General features: G+C 34.0%; 1 protein-coding gene across 4 annotated transcripts in view; it reads right to left on the bottom strand.

The window, feature by feature from the left end:
* WASHC3 (WASH complex subunit 3) overlaps window positions 1–15834 on the bottom strand; it is a 66785-nt gene that overhangs the window by 40207 nt on the left and 10744 nt on the right. For 3 of the 4 annotated variants that reach the window (XM_082419542.1, XM_082419543.1, XM_082419545.1), the window contains exons 3-5: window positions 15375–15440; window positions 13366–13473; window positions 9496–9606 (exon numbers count right to left, since the gene is read on the bottom strand). In XM_082419542.1, the coding sequence (XP_082275668.1) occupies window positions 9496–9606; window positions 13366–13473; window positions 15375–15440 (285 nt within the window). The remainder of the gene's footprint in view (window positions 1–9495; window positions 9607–13365; window positions 13474–15374; window positions 15441–15834) is intronic. The other variant, XM_082419544.1, reaches the window with a different exon arrangement.

Below are 15834 nucleotides of genomic sequence, written 5' to 3'. Positions count from 1 at the left end.
TCCTGAAGTTCACAGTTCAAAATATGTATATATTTTCCAGAGGTTATAAGCACCATAAATAAAAACAGTTATGGTTAAACAACTAGTTCCTATAAACAAATTATTCAAATCAATACTTGCATGGCGAGGCTTCCCTTACGGTCCAGTGGTTAAGAATCCGCTCTCCAATGCAGGGGATGCAGGTTCGATCCCTGGTCGGGTAACCAAGATCCCACATGACACATGAGGCCCGCATGCCACAACTACTGAGCCCGCGTGCTCTGGAGCCCGTGCACCACAACTAGAGGGAAGCGTGCATGCCACAACAAAGAGCCCATGCGCCGCAACAAAGACCCAACGCAACCAAAAAAAAAAAAAAGAGGTGCAAAGAAACTTAACAAAAATTACTTTCATGGCAATTGAATGCCACACAAGGATAGCTATAATGGAAAATATGCAAGCATTAAAAATATTCTGAGTGGGCTTCCCTAGTGGCGCAGTGGTTGAGAATCTGCCTGCTAGTGCAGGGGACGCGGGTTCGAGCCCTGGTCTGGGAAGATCCCACGTGCCGTGGAGCAACTGGGCCCGTGAGCCACAACTACTGAGCCTGCGCGTCTGGAGCCTATGCTCCACAACAGGAGAGGCCACGATAGTGGGAGGCCCGCGCACCGCGATGAAGAGTGGCCCCTGCTTGCCGCAACTAGAGAAAGCCCTAGCACAGAAACATAGACCCAACATAGCAATCAATCAATCAATCAATCAATCAATAAAATAAATCTTTAAAAAAAAAAAATATTCTGAGCTGTATGATTATGGCAAAAGTGGTATTAGTGAAGAAAATGTGAGGAACAGATAAGCATCAAGGCAGGTGCATATAATATTACCAAATGGATACTGACAACCATCTAACTTTGTAGGGTCTGCCCACTATGTGTTTTCCCTTCAGTGTTCTAAGGAAAACAAGAAATCAGGAAAACAAATACATCAGGAAAGCAAGAAATTTAAAACCTGAATTTAGCAATATTGTTTACTGCTCTCTAACAAAAATATATGAGAAAAATAAAATAAGGAATAAACAAAAGGGTAAATACGTCATAAAGCAATACTTCTTAACCTTAAATGTGTACATGGTATGACTGGTTCTGGCCTCCCTAACTTTCAATTTCAAGGAAACTTGGGAAGGATTCAAAAGGAAGCCATAATATTGAAAAATCATAATCTGGAAAACTGGCATAATAATTCTTTACACATGGTTTCCTTAGAGGTTAGTTCACTGACTTTAGCAGAGAATAAGTAATTTGGGTAGTTTTTGTTTTGTTTTGTTTCTTTGTTTGTTTGTTTTTTGCCAAAGATACAACAAAAAGTACCCGTTTCTAGGTTTTCCAGATACTCAGGCCATGGCAAAGCATAGGCTGTTACCTCAGGGGCTCTCAATTGGCAGCTAACTGTCACTGTTTTCTGCCTTAGGGAAAATCTCTATCCAATCCTTCTTGCATTTGATGCAAGATAGAATGTAGAGGAAGCAGGATAACTGTGGTCACTTGAGTTCCACTTATGCCAACTCAAAGTTACTACTCATGCAGCTTACCATTCTGCTAAGCTTTGCTTATCTCTTTTATAGTCAAATGGAAATGGAACTGGGAAGGATAAAGTATTTTCCCTTTTCAATTTTCAAAGCTGGCTAAATTACACAACTAATTAAACAGACATGTATGTTCGCCTGTATCTTTTCTTTATCTACATTCGTATGTGTGGGAAATCAATCATTGTACATGCTAGCTTTTACCTTCAATGAACAGTGTGATGCTAAAACACCAGAGGAAATTGTCTGCCCCCAAACCTTTATGTAATCAATAAATACTGACCTTGATACTGGTTAGTAAACTTTAGCTATTATAAACAAAACACATATTAAAATACCTACAGAATTAAAAATAAAAATAAAAAATAGCATATAATTGTTAAACTAAATCTGCACCAGTGTTTTCCATAGCTCTGACTATATATGAACCAGTAGCGCCTCCTTTTGACTATACTGCCAATCACTGATGAGGAACCTACCCTAGAACTCTCTAGACCATGGGAAGTCACATGTGGGTCATGTCCCAAACAAGGTTTTAAAGCCCTTAATTACTCTTAAAAAACTATACCTTATCTAAAGAGTACTCTACTTCATGCTTGATTAGTTTCCCCAGGTCCAAGGTATATAATTTCTTGATGAACATTTTTAATAATCAGTTGAAGATTCTTTCCTTAGGTAATGGAACTCACATTTCCCCAGGCCAACATCCACTGCTGGCAACAGATGCATCAGAACCACCAGAACCAAGATTATTCAATTCACATTTTAAGCCAGCCAAAGAAAATAGAGCTTTTTAAAAAAACTAAGTGTCCAAAGAGACTGTTTTGGCAAATATGGTTTCAAAAAATACAAGTCATTAGCTTCTTGATGTGGAAGTCGAATTTTCCCAATGCAATTTATTACTGGCAAAGGATTCACCAAGCTCTGCCAGTAAAAAGGGGAGAACTGTTGGAAAAGTGATCTATGCACACAATTCCAGTTATGTTATAAATGCAATATATAATTTAGTAAAGACTTGTGCTGCACTATTATGACAACAAACATTAAATCAGAATCAATTACCTGCCATATCTGGAACACAACATTATTACTCACTGAAAAATATTCTGTAAAACTTGCTTTAAAAGGAAAAAAAAAAAAAAAAAACCAGTAAACGCCAGCAGGTGTTCCAGGAACATTCATTAATAATGAGATCCAAATTTGGAGATCAATTAATGGATCATAAATGTAGAGAGAACTTTAGATATCATTTTATGTTTGAGGGGACTAAGACCTTAAGAGCCAATATGGTCTGAATATGGTCACACAGGATTGCATGACAAAGCTAAGAAACTACATAGCATGTTGCATCCCAGAAGTACGAAGTAAAGATCTTGGTGTGTACCCTGAGGCATTCAAATTGTCTCGTAGGTAACTACGTCCTGGAACTGTAATCATTTTGTACCTCACAGAAGGTAGTAATCCAGGGGTGACAGAAAAAGGTACAGAGACCAAAAAGAAGGGCACAGCTTATTTCTCTGTGCATTGGTACTTGTGACATTTGAAAGATTTTGTTGGCTTCTGTTTAAAGGAGTTTATATTAAGCAGTTTTAATTACCTAGTCTCTAAAGTAGATTTACAGGTATGTGACAAGTGAGGAAAGGCAAATATAAAAGCAATACATTCCAGGAGATATCTAGGACCCAGGAAGAGGAAGTTTTCAGGGCAGCTTACAAAGAAAGCCAAAAAAGACTGTAGTTCATCCTGATACCCAGAAAGCCCGAATTTTTTTTTAAAACATCAGGGTTTGTAAGTTACAGGACTTTCTATGTCTTCCTATCTGAAGTGAGTGACCACTACATGGGTAGTCAGCAAATTCAAACTTTTATACAAGTGGAGAAGCTGAAAGTGCTTGAGAAACACACTCACTGTCTTATGAGAGGGAATGACATAGTACTAAATAACAATTCAGGAAGGAAGGAAGAGAAAAGATTACAAAAGGGTTGAGGACTTAGTAAGTATTCAGATGCTGACTGGAAGAATATTATATTTTGGAAAAAGATGAGAAACTAAGCATATGTGGAATTACAGGTATAAGAAAGACTCTGCTTATGGAGCAGCAACTCATATTTTTAAATGACAAAAATATAAAGGCAATTAAAAATGAAAGAAATCCTATTACTGTCCTTAGTAGCGGAGAGAACTTGTGGCACTGTTAATTCCCTTTTGGGTAGAGAATGGTTATTTGGGGGATCTTAGGAGTAGATTTTTATATTGTTGGTATATAGTGATTTTTTTCAGAAAGACAGGTTTTCTGGAGACCATGCTATCTTTCCTTTTGTTGATACAAACAATTCCCTAAATTCCAGAATGTAGGCTTCTAAAATTCAGCTTTGATAACATGCATCCATAGTAATGGTATGGTGGGTCATAAACTACTTGAGATCATACCAATAGACAAAACAGAACTCATTTGATGAATTATGCTGATATGGCCTTTCTCCACGTTAACAACTAAAACTAAATTTTTAGTGATGGTAAGCAAGAGAAACCTTAGTCACCCTCTGAGGTTGAGAAAAATTGGGCATTTTAATGAAAATCTACAATCTTTTTGGGAAAGTGAAACACTTTCTAGTATTGATAAGGCAATTCCTAATAAAGCTACCCTCTAGAATTAGCTGGGGTTAGGCTCTTACATCAAATTTGTTTTTCTTTCTACCTATATCCCTCTGAACCCTGTTTGTTCTCAGTCACTCTCAAGGAACTGAATCACCTTGGAAGAATAAACAGCATAGAAGACTAACACAAAAAAACAGGAAGGCAATTTACTATCCTGGAGTATAGAGATACAAAGCTATCTAGATTCTTCCCATGTCAATGACAGAAATTGGAATATTCAATAATACAGATTGCAATGGGTCTCTAATGACTCTTCTCTACTTCTGTGAGGCATTTTCTAAAGCAGGGTAGTATCATAATTTGTTCTTTAAAGTTATAGTTTTGTAAAAATACAGATACAGGAAACACAACTAGCTATGCAGATGCTGCTGAATCAATATTTTAGGTGATGACTTATGACACTAGAATGATTATACTCCTGGAAAAGTGTTAAGTAGTTCAGAAGAACCAAAATTTTATGCTTAGCAAGACCCATAGGTATGATCAAGGGGCTTTAAACTGAAATCAAAAGGATAAAAAAATTCCTCAATTAAAACTGTAAGACTATGAACAATAATAACACCACAGGGGAGAAAAGCAGAGTAAAAGAACTATCAGGTACTGATTAAGAGAAGAGATATAAACAAATAGAAAACAAATCCAACAGCTTAAAAAAAAGTATGTGTGTCTATTTGTATATAGCAAACCTGAAATTTCAACATAAGTAAATCTCAGGGATTAACACTTAGGAATCCATGAATGGGAAGTGGCATTTGAAAGGAGTACCTTACAATGTTTTATAATGGAAGTCAGAAGATACCTTTAAACCAATACATACACATGTATATGGAAATTCTTGAACATGGGATAAAGGAATCCCTAAATGAGGTTAAAGGAAGGCAATAGTTGTACTATCAGAAGGAACATACTTTTTGGCCACCTGAACAGATGGAGGATTTAGGTCAAGTTTTCCTAAAACATGTTGCAAACAAGCACAAGGATAAGATACTGCCATGATGGGTGGAGACATTAGCTCTTTACCTGTACTGGCAGCTTAATTTTGTTCAAATCAGAGCATCTGATAAATTCCTAAGTTACCTCGCTGAAAATTTCATCCTCCAACAAATAGAGAAAGCAATGAGGGGAACTGATTTAATGATTTCATACTTATATTTAAACAAAAAGCCAGAACTGAATGATGATGCAGAAGTGATAGGAACTCTATTAGTGACCATGCCAATGAAAGACAATCCTGGGCATTGTCAAACATGTTGCTACATCTCTGGTTGGATATTTTGACAGTCACCCATGATATTCTTAGGAAACAGGACAAATAGTGGATTTATAGATGGCTTAATAACTATCATCGAAAGAATAATGATTGGCAGGTTCACATCAACCTTGAGGGAGACCTCTACTTGGTCTATTCTTGGTTTGGTTCTACAAAACATTTTAAATCAGTAACTTGACGAAATAGGAGGACATTTATACATTTCTAGGGGACACAAAGTTGAGAAAGAGAGTTATAATATGCAGGATAAAATAGTACATTCAACAAATATTGGGACTTCCCTGGCAGTCCAGTGCAGTGGGCACCGGTTTGATCCCTGGTCAGGGAAGAAAGATCCCTGCATGCCGCACAGCTCGGCCAAAAAAAACCCAAACAACCAAAAAACAAACAAAACAAACAAAAAACCATCAACAAAAAAACAAATATTGATTGAGCACCTTTTTAGGTAAGGTGTTAAAGTGAATACAAAGATCGATCAAGATATAGTTCTTCCACTCATTTCCTTTTCAACACAAGTAGATAAAAATATTTTAAAATTATCAAAGAACAAGATATGAAGTGAGAAAAAATACAGATAAAGTGGTTGGACAGATAGATGAAGGGAGATATCACTTCTGGCTTTATGTGTTGGTGGGTTCAGAATCTGGGATAATTTAGTTAAAGTGTTCATAGGAACATGTCAGATGAGTAGAATTTGGACATGTAGTGGTCAAGAGAAGGGGGATCTAGATTCAGAGGTGGGAAAGCATGGAGCTTATATTGAGAAAGTTTTGTGGTTTTGTCTGAAGAATGAAATGTAGGACAGGGAGCAGTAGGAAACAAAAGTTGGGTAATAAGATTCTGGGATACAGGTTGGCACAATGAACTAAAAACAATAAAATTAAATTTAACTTGGATGAACTTATAATTTCAAAGCAAAGATGTTGGTCCCTGCTTTCTTCTTGAAAATTATTACCCCCAAACAATAAGGCAAAAAGAAAAAACACGAACTCCAATTTTAATGACTAAGAGGCATACACGAACCACAATACATGGAAATTAAAAGCAGATAAAAGAATGATGACTTAGCATAGCAAAGGAAGGCCAAGTCCATGTGCCTGGAGAGGAGGAGACCACAAAGAAGCAGCACTTCCAGAACACTGGAAATGTTCAGGAATTAGAAACACCCGTACCAAAGGCAGAAGGGAGGCAAAGGACTAAAATCAAGGAAATTGGACTAAAAACATCAAAAAGTCTGAAGCAGAGAAAATTAAACCCCTGCTCATGGTGACACCAAGCAAAAAGGATGGGCTAAAGCTAAGTGCCAGATACTGCTATAGAATTAGATTAAAAAATAAGAAATAAAACTAACAATTTATTACTTCTTAAATGTTTTGAGATAAAAATTATTTGGTGTTATAAAACAGTGTAAAGGGGCTTTCCTGGTGGTGCAGTGGTTAAGAATCTGCCTGCCAATGCAGGGGACACGGGTTCGAGCCCTGGTCTGGGAAGATCTCACATGCCACGGAGCAACTAAGTCCGTGCACCACAGCTACTGAGCCTGCACTCTAGAGCCCGCAAGCCACAACTACTGAGCCCACGTGCCACAACTACTGAAGCCCGCGTGCCTAGAGCCTGTGCTCCGCAAAAAGAGAAGCCACTGCAATGAGAAGCCTGCGCACTGCAATGAAGAGTAGCCCCCGCTCGCCACAACTAGAGAAAGTCTGTGCACAGCAACGGAGACCCAACGCAGCCAAAAGTAAATTAAATAAATAAATTTATAAAAAAAAAAAAAACAGTGTAAAATATTTTTAAACAGTTCTTAATCAGAAGAGCATTTCTCAAAGCACGTATGCTCTGGCTCTGAGTTCTAACTGCAGAGATTCTCATTTAGTAGGGTGGGAACTAGAAACCTATATCTTGAACAAGTTTTTTACTCTAAAAACCACTGAGCTAGTGTAAAAAAGAAATCTATCACCAAAACCTATCAAAAATTAAAACAGTATAGAGAAAAATACCGTCATTTTCATTCATAGGTAAATACTATGTGACAGGTATGGTTCTAGGAACTGGGAATAGGGCAGTAAACAAAAAGGTGTATATTCTAGGAGCAGCAGAGACACAAACAATGTACGTAAAATATGTAGTATTTTGCATATAATTAGATGGTTATATGAAGAAAAATATAGTAGGGAAGGAGTAAAAGGAATGGGACTAGAAAGAAGGTAACATTTCTGCAAATATTTGAAGGAAGAGAGGGAGCAAACCAGAAAGATATTTGGGAAAAGTGTTTCAGGTAGAGAGAACTGATGCAAAGGCCCCGAGACATGCGACTGTCCATATATTTATTCAAGGAACATCAAGGAGGACAGTAGAGCTGGAGCAGAGTGAGTGAAGATATGAGATTAGAAAGGTAATTAGGGAACTAAATTGTATAGCATCTCACGGGCCTCTGAAGGACTTTGGCTTTTATTCCTAGTGAGATGGTAAACTACATGATTAGAAGAATAAATATGTAAAGAATCATTTACATATATACATGCAAACATATGATATATATTATATATGAAATTCTGAAAAGCAATGAAATTTGTCTAAGTAATTAATAACAAAAATAAAATTGACAAGTGGTGTCTGGGAACCTTAGTTGGCTAAATAAATCTAGACAATATCTAATATGGTACCTTAGGGTAAGTGTTTAATAAATATTTGTGGAATAAAAGGACAGTGGATTAATACTGAAAAGGAAAATAAGGATTTTTCAAATTCTTGTAAAGTCAGAGGCAATGTATTAAGAATATAACAGTTATCCTAAGATGTGGTCTTTTATCAAATATTTCAAGGCGGTCATAGATATCAAGTAGATTTTCCCATTTCCTATTTTATATAGGTTAGGCAAGAAGAGACTAAATAAAAAGCCTTTCAGAGTTACTCTGAAACTTTTCATCTTTTGTTTGAAAGTGTCAAAGACATAGTTTTTAACAGTCCATATTTTAAGCTTAGCTTAAGCTTTCCTGGGTTTTAGTTTTAAAAATTCATTTATCATGATTCACACTCAAACTAGCTCTATTTTACTTTTAGTTTAAAAAATTTATATATTTTCAACCCAAAGTCTGTTTTTGTCGCCAAAGCCTAAAGCCCAGAGCTTTGACTGTCAATGAAGAATTTTGAAAGTGACACAGCTACTTCTGACAGCTAGAAAAAGTGAATGTACTTTCTTCTCCCCATTGTCACCAATGTAGCTTCTAAATAAGCCAACCTACTCTTTCTGGTTGTCAGACAGTCTTAGCTTTTAAATTATTTTGGTGATAAATAATGCCAAGAACAGCAAAACTGTTCTTCTTTAATATCAGTCCATCTTTTGCCTGATAACAGAATTTTACAGAAGCATTAATTTTTTGATCAACTGAAAAATGGACAGCTAGCTCCTTTAACTACTGTAATAGGACTTTCTACAGGAATGAAATTAACTTCCGCTGTTATAGAAGAGCAAATATTGTGTTGTACTTTTTTGCATCATACCATGTAATGATTTCTTAGAAAAAATACACATTCTCAAGTCATAATATTAAAAGCATTACCTTACATGGCCAAGTGACTTATGCTCTTTTCTATGAATCAAACTATTGACAGGTGAAATTCAGAATAAAAATACACAAAAAACCATTTGTGTTAGCATACAGGAAATTAAGCTAAAGCCATACGATTTATTAAGTGAATAGTCCACTTTCATTCCTCTATCTGATACATCCAAGATTTACAAAGATTATGTAAAGCAAAAAATTTACATAAATCTATACTAAACTATGTTAATTTGAAGTGTGAGGTCAGTTTTAATTAGAAAGATTTGACTCCTGCTTACTCTTTATCAGGGCATTCATTAAACATAGAAAAGAAGTAAGAGAGTAGAAAACTTGGTCACTCGGTTTAGCAGATTTCTCAGATTGAAAAAATAACAATGAAACCTCCAGGGTTAAGAATTTCAGAGGAGGCTGCTAGACAGAGAAGACAGACAAAATTAGCTTACCACTTGAACCATTTTGAGATATCTGGCATATCTTGGATCCTTGGCTACAGTTAAGATATTTTCTGGTGTTACTTCAGTTTCCTGTGGTCCAGAGTCTTGCAAACTGTTCGGCTGTAGAGAGTATTGCATATAAATCTTTAGACAATTCACAAAAGGGGTCTGTCATGTTACTTAAAAGGGATGTTTCTTTTTATAATTCTAAAGCAATCAATATCAGAAAAAAATCATATTTCTAAATTTACCAATAATTTAATTATGGGATACATGTTTCCAAATATTTACAAATACTTAAATATGATTTCAGAGGAAGTTACACTTAATATCAACACTATATTGTTCCATAAAGATGTAAATATATTCATGGCATTAAAAAATTAGAATTCTGCTTTACTTGTCCCAAGTGCTGATATAAAACATGAATTATTGATGGACCTATTATTTTAATAAAACTTTTAATAAAGCTAATAAAGCTATCTGATTTGTCAACTGTTCAACTGAAGCGGACAGAAAATTGATTTTCTGGGTATCTATACCGTCTACACAATTATATTCCTCATTCATTGAATAATCTTGTTCTAAGTGGATACAGCTATTCTAACATCTTTAAAGGCAATGCCTGGAGAATCTGTGGAAAAGAAACCCATTTCTCAGACAAAATTATGTTTTTATATATTTCAGCTATGATGGAATTATTAACATTATAAAAATTACTACTTATAATGAAGAATACTGGGGAATGGTCTTTATGGACAAAAATGTTTTTATCATATAGGCAGTTCTCAACTTTGCATGGTACGATGTTAACTGAAACTTGTCCATATTGGAACCCTATCTTCACTTAAGTGCAAAGCTAGGACTGTCTATATACAGTTCTTGATTTTTCTATCAACCTAAACATTTAGAGTAAGTCTAGTTAGTGAATTTTCACTCACTATCTGTATGTTAGCATTAAGAATAAGTTCCTTAACTGAATAAAATCAATTTTATGTCTACATATCTATGCTGAAATGTAAATAAATCAAAAAAATCTTTAAGTAGTCATAGTTTTTAGAATATGAATTATATGTTAAGGTTTTTCCTCAGATAATTCAAATATAAATTAAATCTCTTTTAAATGCTGAAGCAAATAAAACATCCAAAAATCCTTTAGGTTACTCCTGTTATATGACAGTGTCAAGTGTACAAAAGTGTGCACGCACGTGTGTGTGCATGTGTGTGTATATATATGTTTATATACACATTCATCTGTAAAATACATAATTACAAACTGTCCAAAACATTTAATTAAATAAAAAATTCAAACAAGACCCAAGTATGCTTTTAAAAGAATAGGGACAATAAACTCATACAGTAGCACAATGGAGCAAATGATAATTACATATAAGACCAATGGATTTTAAAACTCAGCCTTTAACTTTGGCCTAATAACTAAGACCTCAACAAGGTTTAATTATATCAGGTCTTACACCTTTGCTATTTGAATGACTCAAATCCTCTATCATACTTCTCAACTGTCCTTCATGTTATTCTCAAATTAATCTCAATCTGCACAGTTGGATGTTCTATTGTGAGTAATGATAAGATCTGAACCATGAAATTAAAGTTGCAGAAAAATCAGCATGCAAACCTTGGGTCTTTGACTCATATATATCAATAGATTGGAGAATGCAATGAATGGATGATTAAAAAAAAAGTTCACGATTATCCTTTATCTGGTAAGTGAGTTGACTGTAATGTCAATTGAAATTCTGTGTTAAGCAATACTTCAGTCCATTTCAAAACATTTTACATAAAATATACCAACTAAAAACAATGGAGAAGAAATTAAAAAGTTGATTTCAATATTAAGAACATGCTGAACATGCTGATTTTATTAATCCAATCAAGAGACAATTTTAGGACATTTTTAAAACTCAGGAAGCCAATAACACTTCATAAATTCTCCAAATGAATTAATATACTATTTTTAAATAAAACTGCCAGACTATCAGGTCATTCTGAATTTTAGATAATTCAGTTGTGATTACTCATAATCAATTTTTTGAGACCTTAAATAGGCAAGACCAACACAACTGCGTAAGTTTTAAAATACACATTATAGATGGCATGCATAATAACACCTGGAAAAATTAATATTAAAAGTTAGATACCACTTTAGAAATTTATAGAAACATATGACAGTTAGTATCCTCCAAAGAATAATTACTAGGTAGGGTGGAAACATTTAATATTTTTTACACATGCCTTGTTCTAGAGAAAGGATGGTCCATCTTTAACTGAAAAAACCTTGTGAAGTTAAACTCCTCTAAACATCTGGATTTACTCTTGTATATTATATATATTCCAGTGGCCATCATAATGGAATTTGTTATATTAAGTGGATGTTTAATTTTCTAATATCTAATTATTAAGTAAATGGTCATCTAATTCATTCCCCAAATACATAATATCTCTAAATATATGGCTTCTCCCACAGGGCCTTGCACCACATGTACTCAATCTGTTTAACAAGTTCAACACAGGTACTGGAGACAGTGCAGTGTAGCATAGAAGAGCTAGGATTCTTGACACCAGATTGCCTGGGTTAAAATTCCAGCTCTTACTGTTTGACCTTCAGCAAGTTACTTAACCTCTGTGTACCTCATTTGACATATCTGTAAACACAGGGCTGTTGTGAGAATTGACTTAATTTATAAAAAGCACTAAGCATGCCTCACACAGTAAAAAACCTTTACATGTTTAGTTATTATCATCATGGTCAACACCATCATGATCTAAAAAATATCCTGTGAAAAGTACCTCCAGGTACAAATGCAGAATTCCATATAGATAGGAAGTCTGCTTGTTTGGTATTACTTGTTAGACCACCATTTTAGTGATTATTTTATTTTGGATTTTAATACCTCACTGAGATACACTAGAGATTATCTGTTCTTAAACAACAAAGAATTTTTATTTCTTGAAATAAAAAGTCATATAAAATTTAAATTTATACAGAGCATAAATGAACATTAAGACATAAGAAACAAACACAAAGCATGGGTCTTACTAGGATGTTGATTTAAACAAATCAACTCCCAAAACACACTTTATAAGACAACCGGTATTTCTTAGATCAGGATCTCTCAAATTTCAAGAGTCTACAAATCACATAGGAATCTTGTTAAAATGCAGATTCTGATTCCGTAAGTCTGGGGTAGAACCTGAGATCCCGCATTTCTAACAAGCCCTCTGGTGATTCTGAGGCTGCTGGCCCACGGAGCAGACTTCAGGCAACAAGGAGTTAGATATTACCAGGGAATTATTGTTAATTATATTGTATATGATAAAGGCATTGTGGTTACACAAGAAAATTTCAGAACTTTTCACAAGGAATTATACAGGGGTGAAATAACATGATGCTTGGAATTCACTTCAGTAAGTGACAAAAAAAGATGAAGCATTTGCAACAAAATCTTAACTGGTGAATCCACGTAATGGGCATTTGGGTATTCATTGTACTATTCTATTTTTGTTCACGTTTGAAAGTTTTTATAATAAAACATTTAAAAGATACATTTCTTATAAGAACTAAGAAAAATATTTCCATAGTGAACTTGAAGAAAACAATTACATTCAAGATTTTTCCTAGTTCTGTATAGGTTTTCTTTTTTTTATAGGCAAGAAAAATATTAACTTCAGGAAGCCCTTCAAAATAACAAATGAAAAGCTAATAACTTTTTTTCAAACTTCATTTTCTATCTTAAAGTTTAAAATATTACTATTCAAAGTGTTACATTTTTATTTAACTTCTTTCTTCAAACCAGCTGATTAAGTCTATTTGGTTCAACCAAGATATCTGCTCATGTTTCCTGGAACTTAAATACTTACCTGTGATTGCTCTGAAGTGGTTTCAGAATGTGTTTCATTTGTGATCCTAGTGACACTTACAGGAGATACTTCAAATGTGACATCATCTAGCCCTGGGATAGATGACAACTGAGAAAAGAAAATTAATGTTGGTATATGAGGATAATATTAGGTTCTTAAACACTAAGTTTCTAAGTGTGTGTGTGTGTGTTTTAAATAGTTGTCATAAGTTTTTAAGCCTATAGAAATAGGTTTATAAAATCTCATCTTTGGTTGAAATTCTCCATGCCATAAACTACTTAAAAGCGAAAGGCATTCACAAATAAAATATTTTTGAAGAATTTCTCACCAATCTAATTTAGCATATCACCATTCTTTCTCAGGAATTATTTTTAAAATCTAAGGAATCCTAGTGTAAGGAATGAGAGCATGGGATTTGGAGTCAGATTGCCTAGGTCTAAGTCACAAAATATGTGACCTTGTGTAAATCGTCCTAGGCCTCAATTTTCTCACTTGTAAAGTGGGGATAAGAAAACTTACCTCACAAAGTTGTAAAAAGATTTTTATTAAACATATTTTGTTACCCCTCAAAAAGTGCTTTGTAGCACATTTTAAGTTTGAATAATCTGGGAAATGAGAAAACTCTTGCCACATTTTAATGTATGATACAGCTTATTCCTTTTTTTTCTTTAGTAACATCACTGAATGCATTACTAAATAATGCATTACTAAAATGCATTATTTTTCATACACAAAAAATGAGCATGGTGTCAGTGGTTAAGCATTTCAGGTTGGATTTGCAAGATCCATGCAAACCCTCTTTTCTGATTTCATCCTGATATCAATGAATATACATTTGTCAAATGTTTGGCTAACTTTGAGGATTAACTCTATGGCCATGAAAAAAATTAAGTTTAATCTGTCCATATGGCAATTTAACTTGCGACCTTGAACTCTAACTTAAGGATTCCACAAACATTAAAATAATACACATATTCATTATAAAGAATAATGAAAAACCAATGGTAATAAGATCTGAAGCAGCAATATTCATTGAGAACTGTTGACTGATGACAGTATTTAGCGCAGTGGCTATGGCCCAAATAGTTTCAAGTGGGTATGGCTACTAAGAGACTATCTTGAACATGTTCAAGGCCAAGTATCCTAAATTACAAGCTAAAGAAATGTTCTGAGGGAAATACAGTGGCTGAAGTCCACAGGAAGATGTAGAAAGTACAAGCCAGACATTCTGATCCTTATGTTAAAAGATATTAGTCATTTCACTTCCTTATAAATATTCAATACATATTTTTTCAGATCAAACTTATGGATAAAAGGACAAAGTCACATATGTATAGCTGATTCACTTTGTTATAAAGCAGAAACTAACACACCATTGTAAAGCAATTATACTCCAATAAAGATGTTAAAAAAAAGGACAAAGTCACAAAAATATACTAGCATCTCCATTATTTTATACACAAGAAAAGCACACAAAACCTGCAAGCTTTCAAATCAAAACAACCTTCTATTTTTGCTTTTATAAGATAAAAAGTTATCTTTTGTAATTTCTGACATCAAAATTGGTATTCTTTACTTTAGCATTTAATATATTTACAAATGGAAAATAGGTGATATTTTCTCCAAATTTTGCTCTGGAGACATGTAAAGTTTTACATAATTTTTCCTGTGTTATCAGTGATTACTATTAAGATAACTGTGAGTTTTCCATCAAATGAAGTAAACTATGTAACAGTTCAATTTGTTAACATGTTACTCATTATGCTTTTGATTCAAATAATGAAAGAAAACCTTGACCCATGTGTACATTTAAACAGACTCAGTGGTTCATAATGAAGATCATTTCCTTTGCAATTATAATAAATTAAACAAAAGAACACACTGCACCACTTCATGGATGCAGGAGCTAAATTGAATTCATTTCTAAATGCAATTAAAGTTAAGTGTGACTGAGACAGTTGGTATATGTAGAGCAAAGTTTATCCTATAAATTATTCAGAAATACAAACCTTTGCATCTAAAATATTGAGAGTTGTTTCAATTTGCTGGATACGAAGAGAAAGGTCTGCCAGTTTCTGGAAAAGAAAGATTAGAAACAAAAGAATGAAGTCCAAAGGGAAAAAAAAAAAAAAGAAAAAAAAAGAATAAAGTCTGATTAAAATAAACCGTTAACAAAGATAACAAATGGCAGATTTGAAAATAATAAAAACTATGGTTTAAATATTTGTGATTTTCTAATATACTACTCTCTTATTTATATGAGTAAGAATGAGAACTCAAGTATTCTATTAACTTCATTAGCATGCTTCATGGTTATTTTATAAAGCTGTATTCACAGAAAAGAAAAAGTTACATTTTCAGCCTTATCAAACTCATTATCAGAGCCATAATCAATCATTGGGACCAGAATGTAAACTCCTCTGAGGACAAAGGTTTTTATTCACTGTTATACCCCTAGTGCCCAGAACA

The sequence above is a fragment of the Balaenoptera physalus genome (assembly GCF_965194825.1).
Source record: "Balaenoptera physalus genome assembly, chromosome: 13".
Classification (NCBI taxonomy): Eukaryota; Metazoa; Chordata; class Mammalia; order Artiodactyla; family Balaenopteridae; genus Balaenoptera; species Balaenoptera physalus.
This window is presented reverse-complemented; position numbering and strand designations above follow the sequence as displayed.